The sequence below is a fragment of the Urocampus carinirostris genome, chromosome 3 (genome assembly GCF_059441175.1).
Source record: "Urocampus carinirostris isolate Australia breed hairy pipefish chromosome 3, RoL_Ucar_1.0, whole genome shotgun sequence".
Classification (NCBI taxonomy): Eukaryota; Metazoa; Chordata; class Actinopteri; order Syngnathiformes; family Syngnathidae; genus Urocampus; species Urocampus carinirostris.
Window position 1 is genome coordinate 31,261,904 of NC_142351.1, and position 24,128 is coordinate 31,286,031.

General features: G+C 39.5%; 1 protein-coding gene across 2 annotated transcripts; it reads right to left on the bottom strand.

Annotated features, from left to right (window-relative positions):
• Positions 1 to 6,307: 6,307 nt before the first annotated feature.
• txndc16 (thioredoxin domain containing 16) lies at positions 6,308 to 23,806 on the bottom strand. 2 transcript variants are annotated; one of them, XM_088329945.1, is made up of 20 exons: positions 23,440 to 23,806; positions 22,652 to 22,832; positions 22,485 to 22,567; positions 22,215 to 22,288; positions 22,011 to 22,085; positions 20,456 to 20,577; positions 20,230 to 20,320; positions 20,016 to 20,154; positions 19,762 to 19,931; positions 19,585 to 19,645; positions 18,845 to 18,968; positions 18,625 to 18,771; positions 17,055 to 17,114; positions 16,753 to 16,957; positions 13,205 to 13,332; positions 12,978 to 13,062; positions 11,714 to 11,855; positions 11,150 to 11,337; positions 10,394 to 10,587; positions 6,308 to 6,723 (listed from the first exon to the last, which is right to left on the bottom strand). In XM_088329945.1, exons 2-20 carry the CDS (start codon positions 22,803 to 22,805, stop codon positions 6,701 to 6,703), a joined length of 2,265 nt encoding a protein of 754 aa, XP_088186071.1. In that variant the 5' UTR covers positions 22,806 to 22,832; positions 23,440 to 23,806; the 3' UTR covers positions 6,308 to 6,700. The 2 variants fall into 2 exon arrangements, with proteins under 2 accessions (XP_088186071.1, XP_088186070.1); XM_088329944.1 differs by lacking the exon at positions 6,308 to 6,723 and adding an exon at positions 6,741 to 8,293 and having other exon boundaries at positions 23,440 to 23,805.
• Between the last annotated feature and the right edge of the window lie 322 nt (positions 23,807 to 24,128).

The following is a 24,128-nucleotide window of genomic DNA, read 5'->3' on the forward strand; positions in this document are numbered from 1 at the left end:
CTTTCTACGATGGGGCTGAACAGAACCCGGGGGTTTGGTACATTATTAGCTTCTTGAACATGCCTGGTGACGGATTGGCTGGGACCCTCCCTCTCTCGGCGTCTCGCCTGAACCCTACGGTCGATCCGGGCGGTCAAGTCAATAGCTTCGTCAAGTGTTGCCGGAGGAGCGTGGGAGACTAATTCATCCTTGAGATAACCGGACAGACTGTGGAGGTAGGCGTCGACCAGCGCCTCTTCATTCCACTCACTTTGTGCTGCTAGCGTACGAAAGTCGACAGCATAGTCGGCAATGGAACGTCTCCCCTGGCGGATGTTCATGATCGAGCGGGCCGCGTCGACCGATGAGGAACCAGAGTCAAAGACCTTAATCAGCTCTTGAGCCAAAAGGTTGAATGACTTGCACGCCGTAGCACCTCTCTCGTAGGCGGCCGTTCCCCAAAGACGCGCTCTTCCCGTGAGGTGATTAATGGCAAACGCTACCTTAGCCGCTTCCGTAGCAAAATTGCGGGGCTGGAGATCAAATATTAATCTACAATTTACTATGAATGGGCGGATCTGAGCGGGATCTCCCCCAAACTTTTCTGGCGAGCCCACTTGCGGCTCAGCGAATCCCGCGCTGAATGAACTGGGAAAGGCCGAAGGTGGCCGGTCAGTGTTGGGCGCCGATGAAGTGGCTTGATGGGTTATTACTTTGGAGAGATAGGACCAGTCCTGACCTAACAGATCCCACTCGAGCCGTAACTGACTCACTTGCTTAGCCAATTCCGCCACGTCGGAAATTACTTGCCGAACTGCACCTTCTAAAGGGGGATTGGGCTGCTGGTTCTGACTTTCATGGTCGTCAGGGGGCACTTGTACGAACGCGGGGTCCATTCTGGTCTGAGGATTCTGTCAAGGAAGACCAGAACAGAGCAGGAGACCCCAGAGCGTTCGTACAATTCTTTATTTGGGGAAGCGTAAGGGTTAGCGGGAGACGTGATCAATCGTAGCGTGGGACGAAGGCAGGTCGAGTTTACCAGGACTGAAGAGAAGATCGTAGCGTGGACGGAAGCAGGTCGGATCGAAGGCAGACGGGCAGAATCAAGTAAACAACAAGGCAGGTAATCGGGAGTGTCTTACGAATACCGGAGTAATCCTCAGACACCCATGTCTCGGTGTAGAATGCTTAAATAGCGAACATAACCCAATCAGAAGGCGCACTCCAGCGCGCCAGATGATTACCCCAGGTGGCTCCACTTAGGTAATCATGACAGAGCCCTGCGGAACGCCACAGGTAACAGGGCTCAGATGTAATTTCACCATATTTAACACAATGCGTCCTATCTGAAAAGATATGAGCTGAATGATGAGAAGACAATTCCTAAGAGACCAATCCATTTTTCCAGCCAATCTAGTTAGATGTTATGATCCACAGTGCAAAAGGCAGCACTAAGGGCCAGCAGCTGCCAGAGTCCTTTGCCAGGAGAAGATCGTTGGTTACCTTAACCAGGACTATCTCAGTTGAGTGTTTAGCCCTGAATCTCGACTGCATTAATTAAAAAATATTATTTTTAGTCATAAAATCATTCAGCTGCATTGCAACAACTTTAGAAACGCGGGTTTACACACGTCTGTAATTACACAGGTCTCCTGGGTTAAGGTTGGGTCGTTTATGTGTACGTTTAATGACAGCAGACATAAAATCTGCTGAAAACAACACCTGTGGACAATGGTATGTTGATAATATTTAAAAGTGAAGGTCCAAGGACTTTGAAAAGACCTTTAATTAGTGAACCCGAAAGTGGCTTAAACAGGCAAGTAGTCAGTTCAGCATTACTCACCAGCTGTGTAAGAATGACAAGTGACAGGTCACTAAAATGGAAATTACTGTGTACTCGCAAGGAAGCTGACCACCTCAAACTGCTTAAAAAAAAGCCACACTGTAAAGGAAATGGAATAAAATGTGTACATCAACCTGTGGAAGCAGTGAACTCTTCATATTTCTTGTGTAATCTTGAGACCTGGCAGACGAATGGTTAGCTGAGGCCCTATAGATTCATTTTGTCTATGGGATTCAAATTATTCAACGATTTCCTCCTCCGGAGAACTGTGCAAGATATTTTCTTTTTTTCCCCAGGCATTTTGTACTGCAAACAAAATTTTACAAACAAAAACACCAAATTTCAGAACACGTTTACCATAAAATCTGAACACGCGTTTGCCGCATTGATTACCCGATGGTTTGTTGTTCCCTAACGAGCCATGCCCCCCTCTTTAAGCGCTCCCTGCCATTCGCTACTGGTGTCACACAACCAAACTTGTGCTAAAGCACCCTGCTGATTTCAGTATTTTATTTGATAGTTGTAAATACAACTTAGATGAGGGTATATATATATATGGCTGGAAGCATGTCAGGCGGTGCTTGAGACAGTCCCACCATAACTGTTTTGAGTTGTGCTTTGAAGGGCAATGTAAACATACCAACTTTACTTCACTAAAATGATTAGTGGTGTGTTGCTGGCGGACTATGTGTTCATTAATCCGTCCTGAGCGATGTGGGGGAGGGTACTGATTAGATAGTGTTGAAATGCGTAAATTGTTTTTAATAAGTAGCGGAGTAACGGACCATTTTGTAACAATGATTGATTTACAAATTTGTATTAATTACACGTTTCAGTGGCTTACAAGTCAAGTCACATTTATTTGTATAGCCCGTAATCACAAAAATGTCTCAAAGGACTGCACAGGATTACAATTACACCATCACCTGATCTTAAACCAAGGAAAAACTCAAAACCTCGGCGTGAAAGGTAATTGCGCTACTCCCAACACTGGTTGTGATGCATTACTTTTCATTAAACTCTTGTTACAATGCATCATTTTTTCATGACACTATTTGATCTAATGTGCTTCTAACTGAGGTCAGTCTCAAGCACTACCTCGCAAATATTTTTGCATATTTAGTCCTGACATTCTTTTATCTTATTTTTCTCTTTAAAGTCTTTATTAGCCCTGCCTAATATTTTGTAGTCTCGAAAATACTGTCTTAGGTATTTCACAAGTCTGTATAAAAGAAGCGTTCCAGCATGAAATATAAAAGCATTTCAGTTCATATGAGAGTGATTTAGTAGTACACGGGTAAAAAAAACATACCATGTGTTCAAAGATTTCAGTAGTTTACGTAAGAGGTACAGCGGTACAGAAGTGATTTCTTAGATGTGCGTGTGAGAGGTAAACCTGGATTACATCCCTGTCATTCCCTCTTGCACATGCATTCACTCACACGTCCCTCAGGAACCAAAAGCATTCCTGAAACAGGAAGATGTTAACCAGGTTATACATGAGAAGACAAAAGGGGGCACAAAAGAGGAGGAAGTGTTCCATCCTGCAGCCTCATAAAAGGAAATATATACACTTTGATGTATACACAGTGAAGAAAAACGGCTATCAGATTCTGACTGAGGCCACACAAGCACATGAAGCCAGTCTGAAACTTCACATAGAAAACGGTACAGACTGTGATTTGAGAAACCGCTGAACTGTTAAACGGACAGCCCATTTTGGAGTCCATTTATGGTCGGGACCCTACGGCACACCTGTGCCCTTTTGAGGCTGCGGAGTGCAAATGGATTCTGTGGTTCACACTCCCTAAAAGTAATTTGCCTCACACAAAATAAATACTAATAAACATTAATAAAATAATTCAAACTATTAAAATGAAAGAAATACAGTCATGACTGGTGCTTTAAAGGGACAGTGTGTGTGTTCTTTAGCGCCTTCTTTTGGTAAAAAAAACCCCAAACAAAATTCATTTAAAAAAACTATAAAAAACAATGTTGATCTAAATAATAAGCAAAAATAAATGACTTATAGTAAAAACATGCACTTTTTTAACTACCTGTAGGTTGAGAAATTTGCATTTATTTTACATAAGCCTCACCTAAAAGGAGCTGATATAATTGTCTGTCATTTTACTGTTAAAGGTACCCAAAACCTTTATACCTTTAAAAAGAACGTGCAAAAAAGTAAAAAATATGCATTTTGGTCACTTTGAGTGTTCGTAGTTTGTATTCTTGCTCTACATCAGAGTTAGAATTAGTGTCAAGTCAAGTCATGTTTATTTGTATAGCCCTTAATCACAAAGCGTCTCAAAGGGCTGCACAGACCACAGATTACTGTACACCACAGAAAATTATTACACCACCCCCTGATCTAAAACCTACCTGAGGGCAAGGAAAAACTAATAAGCAGGTTAGCGCCTTACATGGCTGCACGGCCGCTATTGGGAAATGTGAAGCACACTGTAAAGCGCTTTGGGAAGTCATTGACTTGAAAAGCGCTATATAAATGCAGATCATTTCATTTCATTTTCATTTCTCAACATGAGGAAAATGAAGAAACCTTGAGAAGGGTAATCCACCTTCCAGGAGGACCAGGCTGCAATGGAAGTTGCAATAATGAATAAAACACAGATATTGTCAACATAAAATATAAGTTATTCATATGCTATAGAATAGAAGTGTGATTTAAGCTTAGATTTAAACATTTCCACTGAGATTGCAAATTAAATTTTAGGGAGCCAATGCAGGTTAGCTAAAATCGAGGTAATGTGATCAAACTTTCTTGTCTTAGTTAAAAGCTTTGTTGCAGCATTTGGTACCAACTGAAGGCTCTTGATTTTGGACTTTGGGAGACCAGAGAGTAGTGCATTACAGTAAACGAGACAGGAGGTAACAAACGCATGAATTATAATCTACGCATCCGACTGAGACAGCATTGAGCGAATTTTAGCAATGTTGCGAAGATGTAAAAAAGCTGTTCTAGTAATATACTTAACATGTGTTTGAAAGGACAGATCGGGGTCAAATGGGACACCTACATTTTGTCCCTCTGGGTGATATTAACTTTGTCAATGTTCAGAGCAGTTTTTGAGAACAAGTCACGGCATTTAGATGGACCAATAACTAACATTTCGGTCTTTTCAGAGTTAAGGCGCAAGAAGTTGAGTGACATCCATTATTTTATCTCAGTGAGGAAGGCCTCCAAATTTCCACAGTTTAGTGTGGCAGATTCCTCCATCGGAAGATATAGTTGAGCGTCATCTGCGTAGCAATGGAAATTGATATTATACTTGCGAATAATATCACCTAATGGACGCATGTAAATGCTGAACAGAAGGGGACCAAGTACTGAACCCTGCAGAACACCACAGGTAACACTAAAAGGCTCAGATGTCATTTCACCAGATTTAACACAGTGCGTCCTATATGAGAGGTAGGATCTGAACCATAAGAGCACGGTTCCTGAGAGACCAATCCATTTTCAGGTCCAGCAGCAGCAAGAGTGATGAAGCGCCGGAGTCCATTGCCAGTAGAAGATCATTGCTTACCTTAATCAGGGATGTCTCAGTAGAGTGGTTAGCCCGTAATCCTGATTGCATCGATTCAAAAAAAATGTTCTCGGATATAAAATCAGTCAGCTGCTGTGCCACAACTTTTTCAAGTACCGGTACTTTAGAAAGAAACGGTGGTAAAATAAAACATACTGTCCCTTTAGTATATGCTGAATTCTGAATTTTCATAGTTTACAGTTCATGTTGACAATACATGTGCCTTTATATACTGTAGGTAGAGTTGGGATTTAATTATAGTGTTTACATTTTTAATAAATCATACAGGCCTATTTTCTTACTCTATAAATGCTTTTGATTATTTACGCAATAAGAAGCAACAACTGCATTAGATGAGCCGTGGATAGTATATAGCCCCCCGGGACGACCCTCTTTTCCTTAATAAGGAAGTTAAGGTCTGGCAAAGAAAATGGTACCATTTGTTTCCAGGAAATTCTTGCGATATCGTCGCCATGGGGCCTGTCTATTACACATATGATACAGTTTAACTCCCAAATGCACACAAATGTCTTTATGTAATTAGTATTAGCGCACAACTGTGTGGTCAGTATGACCAATAAAGGTAATTATTATCTGAAGCATATTTTGGGATTACGGAACACATTGTACTCTTCATTTGATTCAGGACATGTTCTGTTTGGATGTAGACGAATAAAAAAAAAAAAAAAACGATTTTGTCAATAAATTCTTACTGTTTAAAAAAGATTAAAACCATCTAGGGGTGGGGGCTTGGTGACCCTTGGTACTTACAATTCATGGTTAAAAAATGCCTTAAACACTCACGGGAATAAAATGCCATACAGATCTAATTTGAAATACAAATCACTTTTAATTGCATTTTGTACAATATTTGACGATTTTTTTTTTTTTTTTTTTTTTTTACATTTTCTGGATTATTGTATTCATGACTCATGTAGAGTGTCCCTCTCTTCTGCTTTTGAGTCTCCACAGAGCAGCAGGAATGCTGACCCCTGCTCTTCCTCTTTCCAGTACTTCCTCATTCTGTTTGTATTCTCTTTTTTTTTTTAATTCACATTCAATAAAAACCCCGTAAGCAATGGCTCAGGGAGAGCATCCTGACAGTCTGATGGAATAAACTGTCCTTGAGCCTGCTGGTTCTGGGTCTGAGACTCTACAGTATTTACCCTGACTGCAGCAGGTTGAAGAGGCTGTGAGATGAGTGGGTGGGTTCACCCGCAATGCCGGTGGTTTTGTGGTTGTAGATTACCAGTAGGGACGTAAGGGGGCCTTTTCTCACGATGTGCTGCAGGGTCAGTGAAGGCGCCATACCACATGGTGATGCAGATGGTCAGGATGCTCTTGATGGTGCCTCTGTACAATAAGAGCATGGTGGGGGTTGGGGCACCTGCTCTACTGAGTTTGCGGAGAAAGTACTGAGATAGCCTTAAATTTAGTTTGCATAATGCCTATTAGTGAAAATGTGTCTGTGAATCTCTCTTTCACCGTAACTTTGAATATTAATTGGCATATTAAGTGAACCCATGCTGAGTTTCCCTGTTCCAGTGTTGCCAATTAGAAACTGAGGCTATATTTAGTGTTATTTAAATTGTTGATCATTTATTACAAAGACTGCAGGCTGCAAATTGGATGATTTTGTCAATTACACAAGTCCGTCCAACCCAAAAGTAGAACAAGGTGCATTTTGTTCAAATTTCAGGATCACGCTTAGTCTAGTTGGCACTGCCACAGCTCATTAACATCCATCTATGCAAATTTAGGATGTAATCCATTTCTTGTCACTAAACCCAAAGCAAACAGTGTGCTGACAAGTACTGTTTCATGGAAAAATCCTTGAGACTGACGCCCGGGCGTCAAAAACTGCTTTTGCCCACTCCACAATAATAAACATCCTCCAAGAATAAATACCTCTCTGACAGTGTCAAGGATGTGCAGCATAAGGCAGAATATTTAAAGAATTCCATGTGTTTTTCCATCAATACTTTGTGCAAGTGTTCCTAATCAAGTAGCCAAGGTGTGAACAAGTTTTCTCTAACTCTCACCACTCACTAAATTGAAGTGAAGCATGAGCCAGTGAGTTGAACTCTGACACCATTAAGAATGAATCAAAGTTAGAGCTGCTTAGCTTCAAACCTGCCAGAAAAACAAAAACAGCACAGGCTGTAAGATAAACTTGGTAAACGGCACTACTGTGGGGACACGAAAAATGAAAAAAAAAACAATCTTTTAATTTATGCAAATAACACATTGCATATTTGACATTCTTTAAAGAAAACAATCCAGTGCTACCATAAACAATAGAGACATTTGGTAATGCTTTAAAAGAGGTTTTGGGTAGTCAACTATATTGGGGATTTTTTATTTTTACAAAATTAGGTTTGCGGTAACAAAACAAATTTTAATAAGAAATATAAATATATATTTTTGGAAAGTATGAAAATAAGTCTAAAGTCACAAACTCATGCATACCTGGTGGCTAATATCCAGTTCATATTTACCATGTCCTTTTCTCAGCGATTCAAAAAGTAGTACATAGTCTCCCTCTAGTGTTATAATAAAAATAATAAATTGAATGATGAAATTGCAACTAAAATGAGATGAAAATATATCTTTTGTTTTTGACATGCAAGATATTACAAAAAACTTACAGCTGTCTCAGGGTGAGAAATTGAGTAAATCTCCGACTGATGAACTGTCAAGGACTTACGATACTAGAATAAACTTCGAATAATGTGTCATAACTCGGAGTGTTGAGCTGCGTGAAGGGAGTAATAAGGTACTGCTCCCCCCACATGCTCATGCACTTTTTGTTTTTCCTCCTTTGCGACACGTTGTTTTGCAAAACCAGGCTCTTCCTCGTCCATGATTTTTAAAAAGTCCAAGAACTCCTCAGAGGGAGGCCAGTCATCTTTCCCCAACTTCCCTATTGAGCAAGATAGGGAAAAAAAATCAATTCAGTTGAAAATATGAGCAGAGTATTGGTCTCAATAAAATAAGAAATATAATTTTAATAACTATGATGCAAATGAATGTGCTGCAGAGAAAAAAAGTCAAAAAGTACATTTCTAAGAAGTGTAATGTGAAACTGCATAATAACAGCAGGGATCACAATAGAAGGAATGTGTTGCTATACATTATGTTAATTATTGTATAAACAACACAATTATCCCACATTGCACTTAGGGACCAAATCCACTCTCACAGCTGGCATGAATAAAGTTTCACTTTTAATGGCTCAGAGAGCATTTCCGAGCCATTAAAGCAACATCCAAAAGCTAAATGTGGTTGGGCTTCTCTTAATTCAGCTTGAACTATCATGACAAGAGAAGCTGACTCATTGCAAGATACCAGTTATTTTTATTCTGGTAATGGCTGCTATGGGACAGCATTCAGGAATAGGATGCTATTCGTATAATGCTTGGCTAAATATACATACGTGGTTTTTAAATTATGGCCTGGGATCAATTGCCTGCAAAACTGATTTAATAAATCTCAGAAATAAATTGTTCAACTTGTGAGGATACGTTGTTCAGAAAAGGGATGAATGAATAAATTGTTCGAATAAAGAATTGATTTTGTTGTGATTAGGTTTCAGCATGTTATTACAAGTCAACAAAGATAAAAGTGGACCTTGCTTTCTGAATGAACCCAAAAGGAAAAAAAAGGGTTTGGACACCTCTGATGTACAGTATATTAATTCATTTTCTATTTGGGCTCTTTGACAGATAGGAACAAACTGACTTTAAAATAAATTTAGAATTTTTTATATTTACATAATTGTCATTTTTAAATGTGCGCAGCCATGCACTGTTAAATTATGATTTAGTTGTTGGGGCTTCAGTGAAAATTGTGTTAATTTCCCTACGGGGATGAATAAAGTATCTATCCATCTATTGTGTTACTATTATTATAAACATATTTTGGAAATGTCACCGGTTCATTTTAGGCAATGTAATATGCAAAAATGGGCAAAAATGGGCAGGGCACCTGTATGATGCGGCAGGGGTAAACCAGTGAAAGCTGTCGGGCTCTGCTGTTGAACAGAAGAGTGTGTTATGTCACCCTGACCCGAGTGACATGGCCGCTTTCTTGTGTCCCTTTTCATCTGGAGGGACGAAAGCATGACCAACTTGGGTGCAGAGGTGCTTAACTTGTTTGGCTGTTTGGGTATTTGGGTTGGCCATGGTCAAATTTTTTTAGTTTTTTGCTACTTTTTCCCTTTTTTTTTTTAATTTTCTTTCTTTTTGTATGTGTTTGTCTTGCTTTCGGTCACTCCTCTTGAGGGATATGACCAGGGGAGGTAGACTCAGGAGGACGGATTCAATGGCAACGGCTATGGCACGAATACAGACGACGAGACGGCTTACCCAAACCATAACTACAGTGGGCTGTGTTAGAAGCAAAGTGCCACTGCGAGAAAATCAGCAAAAACGCAAGCCGCCTCAAGATACATCAACCCAGGACTATCTGTGGTAAAGGGGAAAGCAGATGCAGTGCATGGTGGAAACACTCAGTGAGACGTTGGAGGACTCGAGTCAGGAAGCACCCCACAGCACAGGAGACCTCTCCGCATCTGCCGCACCCCTCGACCACAGAGTCCCATGTTACACAACTCTGGTGGGGTAAACCGGCTCTGGATTAGGAGGGAGAAATTTAGCTGGGGACCAGGAGAAGATGGGCAGTGATTGGCCATCACTGCCGGCCCGCCAACTTGAGGGCGTTGTAGTTCAGAGTTGAAACGCCCAGTGACGGTTGAACACCACCTGATGACATCTTCTCCTGGTTAAAAGCTACAGTCACTTTTTTGGGTGACTGTTAAGAGTGGCACTATTTTGTGTATGTTATAATAAAAAAGAATTAGACAGATAGATAGGTAATATGCAAACAGAAAATTTATTTTTCAATTAAAATTTATTTTTAAAAAAACAAAACAAAAAAAAACGCTGTTTAAAAAACCCCCCAAAAAACCTAACCATTCTCTACCATGTTATGGAGTTTTACGTTCTAGAGATTCTTATTATACCTGCAGGTGCCTCTTTAGCTTCCTCCACTCTTTGAAGCCACTGCAAAACAGACTGGGTCGTGATGGGCCTGCTGGGCGGGAATTCATAAACTTCATCTCCGGAGGAGGGCAAATGAGTGAGAACTAGTGCAGGAAGTGAGGGCATATAACCCAAATAGGAGTCCAGGACTGACACACCAGCTGGGGTACGACCACTACAACAGAACACCAACAAAAAAAGATTTTGATTTGAAGCAAAAAAATAATAATACAAACATGCTTGCATCGCTTCAATAGTACTCTCCCTGCAGGTGGGGCAGTTGTTGCTACTTTAAAATGCTGTTGCTGACTGTGGTCAATCATGTTTTTCTGCTAGCATTTTGACAGAATGAGGTTTTTCAGTTTTTTTACATGATCTTTTCAAAATATTCTATTGCTTAAAAATCTATAACCTCTTGTTGAAAGAATCTCAACTATGTCGGACAGATGCAGACTTGACATAAGAGAGTTGTATTTGCTTATTAATTATCTTATAACCATATTAAAAATAGAATCCAACTGTAGTTTGGTTCTGAATAGTTTAAATTCAGTTCAAACATTAAGTTTTAAAAATGATATGCTACCACAAAATACCTGGGGGTCAAACTGTGGAAATGAAAGCAACGTCAAAGCACAGCTCGTGTGCAATTACACAGATTTTAAAAGATTTATGATCAAGGTCACACTCGCATACACATTCATCAATGTTTTTCATTGTATGATATAGATAGAGCTTACAGATGGATCCAGCAGGTTAAGTATCGCCCCATCCTCTCGCCTCCAAATTCCAGCACTCCTCTCATCTCCTCCAACAAAGTCGTAATCTGCCCCTGCCCAGTCTCATCTTCTTCCTCTCCAACAAATAGCAGGAGAAGAGCTTTTCCCAGGCTAAGGTAAGACGGCAGGTTTTCCACTGTCAGTTCAGGCTGGCATGCGAATATGGGAGAAACAAATGATCAAAATTATTCACTGTGTTATAACTTTGTTTCATTATTTAGTATATGTTGCTTGGACCCCATCTCCCATCTAAAAAGTTTCCCACTTTAATCATATTTGACTCGAAATGTGCATACAAAAGAGAAGTCAGATGTTACAGACTTGGGCTTTACAACAGTAACAATATTAAGAGTTGATTGTGCTCTGTGCAAAAACAAAAACAAAACAGCTTGACGCCAGGTTTGCAGCAAGAGCTGTGTTGAAGCATTTTATGGAGCAATTATCTAATATTAGCACTTCTCTCTTGCAGAGCCTCATCTGCACTTCAAAAAAAATCTAGAACATAAAGTTCAACATAAAACTTACCAAGGGGTGCCGCAGTGCGGCATCAACCTGGGAGATCAAGTTTTTGACAGAGGAGAAGCGGGACAACACAGATGGCCGGGAATGACTCTTCCAAGATGGAAACACTAAAACTGCAGGAAGGCTGAGGGAGTAGTCAGCAGCCCTACAAAGCACATATGGCATATGCACACACACACACAAAACTAATATACCCGATGCTGTAAATTTAACTTGTACATTCACGTTCCAAGGTACTGGCAAATAAATGGCTGTGGAATGTTAAAAACTGTTAAAATAGACTCTTTTTCCTGAATAACTTACTATACTGCTTTAATGTTGGAAAGAAAATTGAGTAGACCCCAAACTAAAAATGTCAGAATAAGGCCCCAGATTTTCTCCCATGAAAGTGTTTGGTAAAGACAACCATACTAAGGACCACTGTATGGACTACAGTAACGCAATTGTGTGATCTGATGAGACCAAGGTTGTGTGATTCGTGGATTAGGTCTACAAAAGTGCAAGTGTATTGTATATAGGGGCTTTAATGGCTTGGCACTGGTTTGAAAGAGGGTGGGCAGGGGTGATCTTACAATTTGAAGAAAACATGAAAACCAAAATGTAAGTCAACAGAGTACAGTACATAGGTTCCAAGATAGATAGATAGATAGATAGATAGATACTTTGTTCATCCCCGAAGGGAAAGCATGTCTCTAAAAAGTTTCAGGACATTCCAACGATTCTTGGGCCACGCAATCGTTAATCATCATTGGCAGTTGAAGTGTGTTAACTCATTTACTGCCAATGACGCAGATAGACGTCAAAGATTTTCACCTGTGCCGACAGTGGATGAGTTAGAAGCGACATCTGTACAGTATGTTTACCCTACTATGTTTACTAGTGTAATCTCCACCAACTTTCTCATCTCGTTATTGAGAATTGCAAACTGAAGCGGGGTTCCATAAACAATTCGGGAAACTCTGGCAATCTGCAGTGCTGGAAAATGACGGGAAATACAAAAAAATACTGACCTTTTAGGACACGATTCTATTTCTCTTAAGGGTCTAGCCACTTTGGTTGCCGAGCCATAGATGTGCCTCAGTTATTTTAAGTGGACAGTAAATTGCTGTTATACAAAATGTACACTGACCCAATGATCCAAAGTGTTTAGTTTTTCACATGGGAATTTTTCTACAATTTTCAGGTTACACCAGCAAACTCAACCAAAAACCAGCAGTATAATTTAGTAGTCACAACCTTGAAAAGGAGCACAATTTACAGCGCCTACCATTCCTGAGCGTGCACATCTGTCAGCAGGGCCGTCAGCACCTTCCCCCTCATTGACTTTGCTGCTTCATTAAAAACAGACACACCTGCAAACACAACCATCACACAAACTCATCATCATCTATCTTTGACCAGCTCACATTTCAGTCAATTTTCATCAGCTGTTTAAGCATTTTCATAAAGAAGCTCAGTCATCAACACAGTTGACTCACATAATTACTTTAGTACCTGAATGTGTTTGTGTATTAAATAATCCAACTATTCTGTCAGGTTGTAGCTCCGGATGGGGCGTCCCTCGAAGGAAAGATCTCACTTCCTGTCGAGAAGAGAGTATCTGTGGAGAGGCCAATCGGCTCCTAGGAGAGGGACAGAGGTCAGAAAGTTTCAAAAAGGAATTTAAAGCCTATAAAAAGTTTAGAACTTTGCTCTCTACCGCTTTCAAAACACAATTTGAAAGGTCAAAAAGATCTGCGAGTAAGTGCTGTGGGCACTATTCAAAGGGTAGGCATCAGTATTAACTTACAAACTAAAGAAACCGACAAAAACCTTCCTATTTTTGTATGTTTACGCACAGTTCAGCCTTTAATGTGTTTCCTGTGTTTATTTGGTGTAGTAAAGAGTCATCTTTTATGTAGGTCTTATCACAACTGCGATGATGTCCAAGACAAACATTCCTTTAAGATGTTGTTTTTCCTCTGCTTTGTTCAGCCAATCAAAAGCTTTGGATAACGTTACAATATTGGCTGCAGCCACGAATGGCACCCACTGGAAAACGTTTTTTACGGTGATGATGTTTTAGTTGGCCTTTGAGCAAAGGAATCAAATTCAGGAATTGAGGGGCAGGTCCGGCCGTGTTTGTATAGATTTTTTTGATGTCATTAAAGCAAATAAAGCGTGCTTGCTTTCTAGGGCCTGTAAAATGAATTTATTTTCATTTTGAGAAAAAAACATTGCATTTTTTTGGATTAAGTTCCAATGTATTTCAGGTTTTGTGACAACCCGTTGAGATGGATAAAAGACCCTAACTCCCCCAAATGTATTCTATTAATAATGCAAATTAGCACATAACAGTGCTTTCTAAAATAATGAAAAATGAGAAATCATTTTCATCGTTGCTCAACCTTACTAGGGTCACAGGGACGCTGGAGCCCGTCCCAGCTCTCTTCGGGCAGCAGACACTCTGAAGTGGTTACCAGCGGGGCACACAGAGACTGACAACTCACTTGCTCGTTCACATCTAGGGACAATTTAGACCGGCCAATTAACCTGACATATAATGTTATGGAATGTGGGAGGAAACCCACGCAGGCACGGGGAGAACATGCAAACACTGCACAGGGAGACTACCATAGCTGGAATTGAACCCTGGACCTCTGTACCGCAGCTGGATTTGAACCCATTATCTCAGAACTGTGCCACAGTCGCGCTAACCACTCATCTGCCGTACCTCCAGAGTAACAAAAATAATAAAAAAAATCAAGTTCTTGCGGCAGGATTAAAATATTTTGGCCAATGGAGACGGTAAAATACAGTTAGGAAGACATCAGTACATATGTGTGTGTCGGGAGGAGGAGACATCAGTGTGTAGTGGGAAATCGCCTAATTTTACTACTCTATAATTACTATTAAAAAATAGCATGCCATTGCTTTCTTACAGCGATCAGTCAAGTAGCTAACATCCATATGAGTAGGTTGCAGCACATTACTTTTTGTTTCTTTTCTATATTAATCATCTGTTCATGGGGTAGTACAGGGACATATATTTAATAGCGTATTTTGTTTGATAAAGCTGTTTGCAATTTTGCGGCAAAAATAAATAATAAATAGAATAAAGTGAAAATCTTGCACATAAATTAAATGATCATTTTCTTATTTTACTATAGAGCACTGAAAAATTGAATGTACTAAAAAATTGTTGTTCTTCTAGAGGGGATTTTTGGCTTATTATAAGAACAAGATCAAAATATAATAATACTCTAAAAACATGTTTAAAATGTAATAAAATCCCAAGTTAGCTACAGTGACCACAAATGATAACAAACACATTAAAAAAAAAATAAAAATGAGACTTTGTGCTGGCAATTAAATGTTTAAAACATTTCGACAGATTTGGAACATTATCATGTGGGGAAGCCAACCCCTACCCAAAAAAATCCGACCTGGAGAGGGATGGGCGCCCCAACGGCCCAGGGCAGCGAATAGGGTTCCGTGAACTGAAATGTGCCCCAAGACTTTTGTTTAAGAAAAAAAGTGTGCCTTGGTTGAAACACAATAGTCATATGCAAAAGTTTGGGCACCCCTGATTATTTTCAAGATTTTCCTATATAAATCATTGGTTGTTCGGATCAGCAATTTCAATTGCTGATATTCAATTTCAATATATCAAATAGCAGACAAACAGAGTGATAGCTGAGAAGTTAAATGAAGTTTATAGGATTTACAGAAAATGTGCAATAATTGCTTAAACAAAAGTAGGCAGGTGCATAAATTTGGGCACCCCAACAGAAAAATTACATCAATATTTAGTAGATCCTCCTTTTTCAGAAAAAAAGCCTCTAAATGCTTCCTATAGCTTCCAATGAGGGTTTGGATTCTGGTTACAAAACATCTCCACTTCAGTCAGGTTTGATGGCTTCTGAGCATCGACAGCCCGCTTTAAATCACACCACCGATTTTTAATAATATTCAGGTCTGCAGAAGATCATGTTGTAGGTCTTTGGAGCTAGTCTGTGGGTTGAGTTTGACTGTTCTCACCAAACGTTGCCTGTGCTTATCTGAAATTTATCTTGGCCTGCCACTCTGGGCCTTAACTTGAACTGTGCCTGTGCGCTTCCATTTCCTCACTATGTTCCTCACAGTGGAAACTGACAGCTGACATCTCTGAGCTAGCTTTTTGTATCCTTCCCCTAAACCACAATCTTTGTTTTCAGGTCATTTGACTGTTGTTGGAATAGAATAGAATAGAATTTACTTTTATTGTCATTCTTTGTAACAATGCACACAGAACGAAATGTTGATACCCCTGACCCATACAGTTACACTGTACCGAGCCGATACAGCCGCAGCCAAACAGGGCGCAGCCATTTTAGTCATTAGGTGACCAAACCCCCAATTCCAACCCTTATTGCTGAGCGTTAAGCAGGGAGGCAATGAGTACCAATGTTGTAAGTCTTAGGTATGACTCGGCCGAGGCTTGAACCAGCAACCTCCCAGTCTCAGAGCGGGCGCCCTACCATCTAGGCTACCGAGCTTGTTCTGAGGCTCCCATGTTGTCACTCTTCAGAGAAGATGCAAAGAGGAGAGCAACTTTCAACTGGCCGCCTTGAATACCATTTCTCATGAATTTCTTCACCTGTCTATGTAGGTCATGGGTGAATGAGCTTACCAAACAAATTTTGTCTTCCAATAATTAGTTCTAAAGGTATTCAAATCAATGAAATAACAAGGGTGCCCAAATTTATGCACCTGCCTACTTTTGTTTAAGTAATTATTGCACCTTTCTGTAAATCCTATAAACTTCATTTGACTTCTGAGATATCACTGTTTGTCTGCTATATGATATCTTTAACTGAAATTGCTTATCCGAACAACCAATGATTTATAAAAGAAAATCTTGAAAATGATCAGCCCAAACTTTTGCATACGACTGTATATGACCAAGTCTAATGCTGTTTTATTAGTAACCTTTATACAGTAGAGGAGAAAGAATAAATGTGATAAAAGTTCAAATCATTTCAAGCAAGTTTAACAACAACTTTCAGACAACAGCATCTTACAGCAAAATGTAGCGAAGCAGCGGCTCACATCCCAACATTCCTTTGTATTCCTGTATTGGCTCCTGAGGGCGGAACAGCAGGACACTTGGAAAGGCCGTGATCGGACGGAATGAGATCGGGCTAAGGCCGACCGACTGAACAGCGCAAAGGTTGGTCCATTCTCCACAATCTACCGCACTCAGGTGAACATCAACGATGCCTGCATCTACAACATAAGGCGGTAGTAAAAAAATATAAAATATAGTGCAAATAAACCCACTCAAGTTTATGAAATAAGAAAAAAAAGACTTTGATATGATTACCTGCAAGCCTCTCGAACACTTCTGTATATGAGCGGAGAAAGGCTATTGACACAGCGTTCCCTGGTGGTGTTAAAAACTACAATTACTAAATATGTGGATACCATTATTAAAGGAACCGTGTGCTATCAAGTGCCTCCTACTGGTACGGAAAAAAAGTACATTCGGAGAAAAAAAATTTTGATTTGAATAATAGGCAAAAATACACGACCTGTTATAACAATGTTTTTTTTTTTTTTAAATATTCTTAGGATGGGAAATTTGTATTTCTTTTACATAGGGGAATCCATACATAGTCCTCGCCGATGTTTGTCTGGCATCTTGCTGTTATGCTGTATACATTTGGCACTGTATTTCAGTCGCATAAGACCAAACAGTGCCATCTTGTGGTCAAATTCTACACAATGTACCTTTAGGATATCTCACCATACAAAGTATTTGGTAAATCCGCACTGGAATTGATCCTGACCGAGTGACTGGAAGTGAGTGTTTGAACGCAAATGGTTGACAGCAAATAAATACAAATATTTTGATATAGCCATCAAATTATATTATTCTCTTTTTTATTGAGGCTACAAAGATTGGCATTTGGATTGGATCTTACAGAAGACTGTATAAGTAGATTTCATACTTTACAACCGGGGTGTCAAACTCGTTTTAGCTCAGGGGTCACATGGAAGAAAAACATTCTCATTGGGGCCGGACTAGCAAATCTATTGCATAAGAAGTGTGCCTTAGGTGGAGGGCTGGGGTCTTGTAGGAGGCTCACAATTAAATTATTATTATTCAGGAATGTAATATATTATTATTTACTTATATTTAACTTAGTGTTTACCAACAGTGCAGTTGGTAAAACAAAAGAAAAAGAACAACTGAATTAATTTCCACTACAGTTAATTTAATTTGGGAAAACGGTTGCAGTGACTTAAATAGCACACAAACACGAATGATTTAATTATTTAAAATGTTTCTACTTTTTTTTTAATGAAAATATTTACTTGGATATGGGAACGTTGCTGTTAGATTTCATATAAATGAGCTAAAGCTTCTCAAAAGGTGCTGTCCTTGACTAAAAAATATTCTACTTGCTGCCGTCATCTTCTGGCTGAAATCATCGTTGCAGCCTCTGTCAAGCTGCCTGTGTGCCGCGGGCATGGGCGTGTATCTTAGACACGCTTGAATAAACAGTTCCTTTTTCATCTTTTTGGGGGGGGTTGGGTTGGCATTTGGACTGTATTTGAAACAGTCCTTTTATTACTTTCACCATTTTCCTCTTTAAATAAACGATAACAACCAGCACGCATGTGAAATCACTCTACATTTAACAGCCCAAAAAAAACATGTGAGGGGCAAAATATGGCCCGTGGGTCTTTAGTTTGACACAGGTATATGAAAGGTTTATATGTTAGAATGAATCATATGAAGAATGTAAAGTAGATCCATAAACTTGTGGCGGCCTCTTTTGAAATTTCCTGGATATTCGCTTTTTCAACTTCAAAAGGAAAAAAAAGTACTTTTACGGATTGAAAATAATGTGTCTGTTTTCAGGACAACACCAGGGACAGCGACATACATTTGAGATAGAAAAGCACCACCGTCAGGCCGCTTTGAGTTACTGCATCCACAAAGTCATCCGATGACAGCTGGGTAACGGAGTCCAAGTCCACAGTGGAGCCTCGGTTAACATACGCCCATTCTGCAATCTCGTCTTCCAACTCCCCTAGAGAACAAGAACGACCAAAAAAATCATTATCTGCTGTGATTTCTTACTCATCTCAATTGCTCAACATTACCGTTGGAAACATCGTTCTCAATATTACACTCTTCCTCATTTTGCATTTGATCTTGCCCTTGATGGAGGAAGAGCTCTAAGAGTTCATCCAAGTTCTCTAAATTCAAATACTTCACTTCAGACCCCTAAAAGTAAGAAAGTGACATAAAGGGAAATGCATATGAAAAAAAAGTGATAGATTTCCCCATATAGACAAATATAAAGACCAATTGTTGTCAAGTGACCACAAAACACAATAACAAACATAGGTCTCTCATAATCAATTAGAAAAGGTAATCTATTACAGTGTACTTTATAAAACCAAATACTTTTTCAGATGTGTGTCTGGTACATTCCTGCCGGTATGGTCATATTTCTTGTGTTGGTCCAAATAGCTGGAATGTGTAAAAGACTTAAATGCTAATAGTTAGATTGTTTGTGTAATTGTTTTGATATACACACTTGTTTTTTTATGATCAGTTTACCGTAATTTAGAGTAAACCTTAACTGGCAGCGACAGTACATTATTTGAAGCCTTTTTGGAAGAATTACTTAGAATCAAATATACTTTTGCTTGTTGGAGAGTTTCCCAGGGTTTACTGCCACTGTTCCATACCTAAATATACACTTCAAGATCTATCAAAGACTCACATCCGCAAAAGGTAAACTGGCTCATATCTAAAATCCCTTATGTTACTTGAATCAAGGTATAAACAACCACGGAAATATTGTGGAGGGGGGGAAAAAGACAAATCAGCAAACCTTGTCTGGCAGTCTGTAAGCAGCGTTATAGTCAACAGGAGTTTTCACCGAAGAGCTTTTTCTGACATGTGGATAAGAATGAATACATTCTAATGGGCCACTTAACAAATGAAATGAAATGAAATTTCATTTCACTTAACAAAATAATAAAAACAGACCATGCACCTGGTACCATACCTGTGCACAAGCGTCACCAGGGCGATTCCTCGCAGCTTCCAAGCCAGTGCGCCGGCTGTGCTCCGGTCCAGTTCCTCCGTTTCGGAATGTGAGAACACAAAGACCTCAGGGGTTTGCTGGTGGTGGAATTGTGGGTTTGAGACAGCAGACGGGTCTTCGTGTACTTCCGACTGGCAATGAGAAGATGAAATTATTCACAAGCTTGCCGCTTTGATTTGGCATATTCGGGTAAGGAAAACTAGTAAACCGTTTACCAAGAGCGGCGCCTCCATGAGTTGCAAGAAGATGTGCAGGCTGAGTGTGGACAGCGGTGTCCTCATTGGTGTCAGAGGGCAGCGCTTCGAGTGGGAAGCTCTGCAGTGGAGGAACCAAATTAGGGACGATGGAGAGGCTCTGTGGACACCAAAAAAAAGAATTCTCATGGTCATTTTAATCAACAATAGGACAATCAAAGACAAAACAACCTACCTTAAATACTTCAGGATGGGGCCTCCAGTTGTAAGTATAAACTGGTATTTCGATCCATACACATATGCCGTCTCCATGATTGATCTGTGCTCTTAAGTGACGCAGGAACAAACCATTATAGCATTAAATCAGGACAAAATACAATGTCATTATTTGAAACACTGAATATGAAATCTAGAAAGTGTGCCAATGGAGTGCCATAGACATTTAATCGGGATTTTCATACCTTTTGTGCCAAGACTGCTGGCATATCCCAGCACGATATCCCTCTCCCCCAGGACTGACGTTTCCATTGCCATGAGATCAGCATCTGAATGCACGTTCTTGACCTCGTCCCGTAAAATGGCACTGAGGGGCACATTCGGGACAGTCATTTTGAGTTAGGAATTGACTCAACAAACCGCTGTTAATTGACCCAGGGTCTAACTCAGCCCTAAACAACAAATTATATGCATACATTACCATATGTTCCCGTTGTAATTGGATTTTATGGCCCATAAGACACATCAATTATTACTTTTCATAACCCTGAAACGGGGCACTGGAGACCCTATCACAACATGAGGGATAAGCTCTATTGTGGATGATGCCAAGTCTTCAGAGGTAGGGCTGCCCGCCAAAATTGGATTTGTCTGGTCTTTAAGGAAATTTAGCAATTGTAAAGTGTAATATACAAGTGAAATTGAACATTTTGATCACCACACTATAAATGTGAATCAAAATTACACTACCAATCAAGTTTGTGTTCACTTGGAAAATGTCCTTCTTTTGAAGGAAAAGCACTGTTTTTTTCAATAAAGATAAAATAAAACTAATCAGAAATTCACTCCATACATTGTTAATCTGGTAAATGACTATTCTAGCTGCAAATGTCTGGTTTAAATGTAATATCTATATAGATCAGTAGAGGCCCATTTCCAGCAACCAAAGTACATTGTGTTTGCAAATTGCATTAGAAGACTAATGATTAGAGGAACTTTGTGATATTAAATGTATGTTAGCACAGCTAAAAATAGTTTAGCTGGTTAGAGAAGCTATAAAACGGATCTTCCTCAGAGCTAGTCAAGTATCTGGAGCATCACTTTTGTGCGTGTGATCAAACTTTCAGAATGGCCAGAAAAATAAAACTTTCGTAAAACTCGACAGTCTATTCTTGCGCTAAGAAATGAAGACTATTCCACATGACAAATTGTCAGATAGAGAAGTGATGAACAACAAAGCAAAATGACAAGTACATTAGAGTCTCTAGTATGAGACGTATGAACCATACAGAACCTCAACTAGCAGTTTGGTTAAAGGGTACTCGCACACCAGTGTCAACATCTACAGATGACTCAGAGATGCTGGTCTTCAAGGCAGAGTGGGAAAAGTAAAAGCTATATCTGAGACTGGCCAAAAAACGGAAGAGATTCATAGGGGGCAAAAGAACAAAGACAATGGAATACTCATTTGACAAATAAACCCCAAACTTTTGAACGGTAGTAAACATGGACAAAAAGCAGTACTCTTTACAGGCAAGTACTTCTTGTAATAATAACAGGTGACAAAACAATGCTATTGATAATTCCTTTCTAAACTGAATTTACCTTACTGACACACTAATTTAAAAGCATGCCAAATTGAGGACAACGATATTGACAAAAAAAGTGACTGCTTGATTGTGTTGGCCAAGCGGTGACAACAGTAAATGTGAATTTCAGGGGAAAAAACATGTTCAATTCGCCAAAACATATCAAGATAAATACTCATATTTCGTACAATGGACTGATTGTGTTACTCACAACAAGACTTGAGAGACGATGGAGTTGACATCAAACACAGACTCTAAATCAACATTCGAATACTCCAGGCCATCCCTACAAAGAGACATATTTGGAGTTTAAAAACAAACAGCAACATTTTTAAATAAGATTACTGTAAATAATCATTTCACGTGTCTTAACCTACTACGTATTGGAGGGATACAAACTCGCCACATTACATACCTGAAAAGAAAAGCGGTATGCTGCACACTTTTTTTTGGACAGTATGAGGGAACCATTTCATTTTTGCAGTTGATCTAAAAAAATAAATCAATATTGGCACATGGAGAAACATTTGCCATATTCAGACTGCTTCAACCCATCCTTAAATCACACGAGGCACATTTATTTGTAAACCTCTAATCCTAAAAAGTTTTTTAAGGACTGCACAGACCTCAATTACACTATCCACTGATCTGAAGTGTTGTTAAATGTCATGGCATTAAGGATTACCTTTCCTACTAGTATTCCATAGTCTTTCAGAACATCTGCAGACTTTTTCAATTCCCCCAAAAAGAGTGAGGTGGGTTGGGTGACTGATGACACAGCAGGACAACAGAGAATGATTACATTTGTCCCACTTTAGGGGGAGCAAATGTGTTTTTGCAGGAATACTGTACCTTGATTCTCAAAAAAGACAAAGACCGTCTTTCCAGAATTTAGCTTATCGTTAAATTCAACAGCCGTGAATTCCAACAGTTGGCCTGTGTTGAGCATTTCTATGCATCCGGTAGAACTTATGCATAACAGGAACAAAGTCACTTGCAGCCGCATCGTGGACAAGGAAAGCTTAGTCACCCTCTACAGGTAAAGATGCAAGAATCAAAAAGCAATTAGTGTGCATCAAATACAATAAGTGCATAACGTTCTCACATTTTGATATTGTCTGTGTAATTATATTTAAAGAAGGATTTTTTTCCATCTCCCATGAAAAATGGCAGACAATATAAGGCTACGAGAAAGAGGATTTGTTGGAAAGAGAAAGGTAGTTGTAATTTTAAAACAGTGGAGTCTATGTAAGATTATTCAAAAGGAAAACGAGAAGTAGGATGGTAGCAGAAAAAAGGAAGGCTGGAAGGAGTGCACTGATGATGGATGGAAGGAAAGATTAAGGAAGGAAGGTGAGAGGGAGGACGGATGAGTGGGAGCAAGGGATGAAGTACAGAAAGAAGAGTAGGAAAAAAGGACGAAGTATGGAAAGGTGGGAAAGAATTAAGGAGGGATTAAGAAAGGAAAGAAGAGTGGGAGAGAGGGATGAGGGAAAGAAAGAAAGAAAGTTGGACTAGAAAGGGGGGTGTAAATACAGAGCGTTTTTTTTTCAAATTATATTTAAAAAAAAATTCACTTTCTAGCTGCAGCATTAGTGAAACGTAAAGATCTAAAGAGAAATAAATTCGATTGAACCTACCTGAGAACTGTCTTTCTAAAAGTAAAAACCCACACTCCAAAAGTACGCCATTTCAGAATCATTGCAATATTTCGAACCAATTCCTTTACGGTGGAAAACAGATGCAACGTGCAAAGCGTGAACTTTGATTTGAAATAGCAACTAGTTGCAAGTATATTAGCATTGTGTGCTAGTTATGTAGCGCTTGTTTAAATGCCGTGATCATAGAACCGTTGTTGTGGCAAGCTTTATATATGCTCGCTGGGAAACGAAAACAATATGGTAGGACGCAAACTTAACATGTGTTGTTGTTTTTCGAAGATTGAATTCAATTCAACTTGTGAGTCATACATAACTTCCTTTGCGCTTTTCAAAATAATAATTAGAGTTGAAATACACACGTAGAAAATTTATTAAGAGTGAATAAATATGAATTAGCGTATGTAATTAGTTTGCTTTGCGTGGCTTGGTGTATTAAACTGAAGAAAGATTGTTGTCATGTTTAAGTAAAGCCTTATTTTAAAGTTATTTTCGTAGGTCAAGTGACTTTTCTGCATTCGTGTTCTCAACCAATCAGGGCGTTGAAAAGTTTCAGCAATCTGGCCAATTGCCGCCCCTATAAGGCGGGCAGTTTGCCGTTTGACATAACCATAAACCAATGGCATGCACAAACTCTGGAGGCTGGTATTATGGTCACCCAATAAAACGTC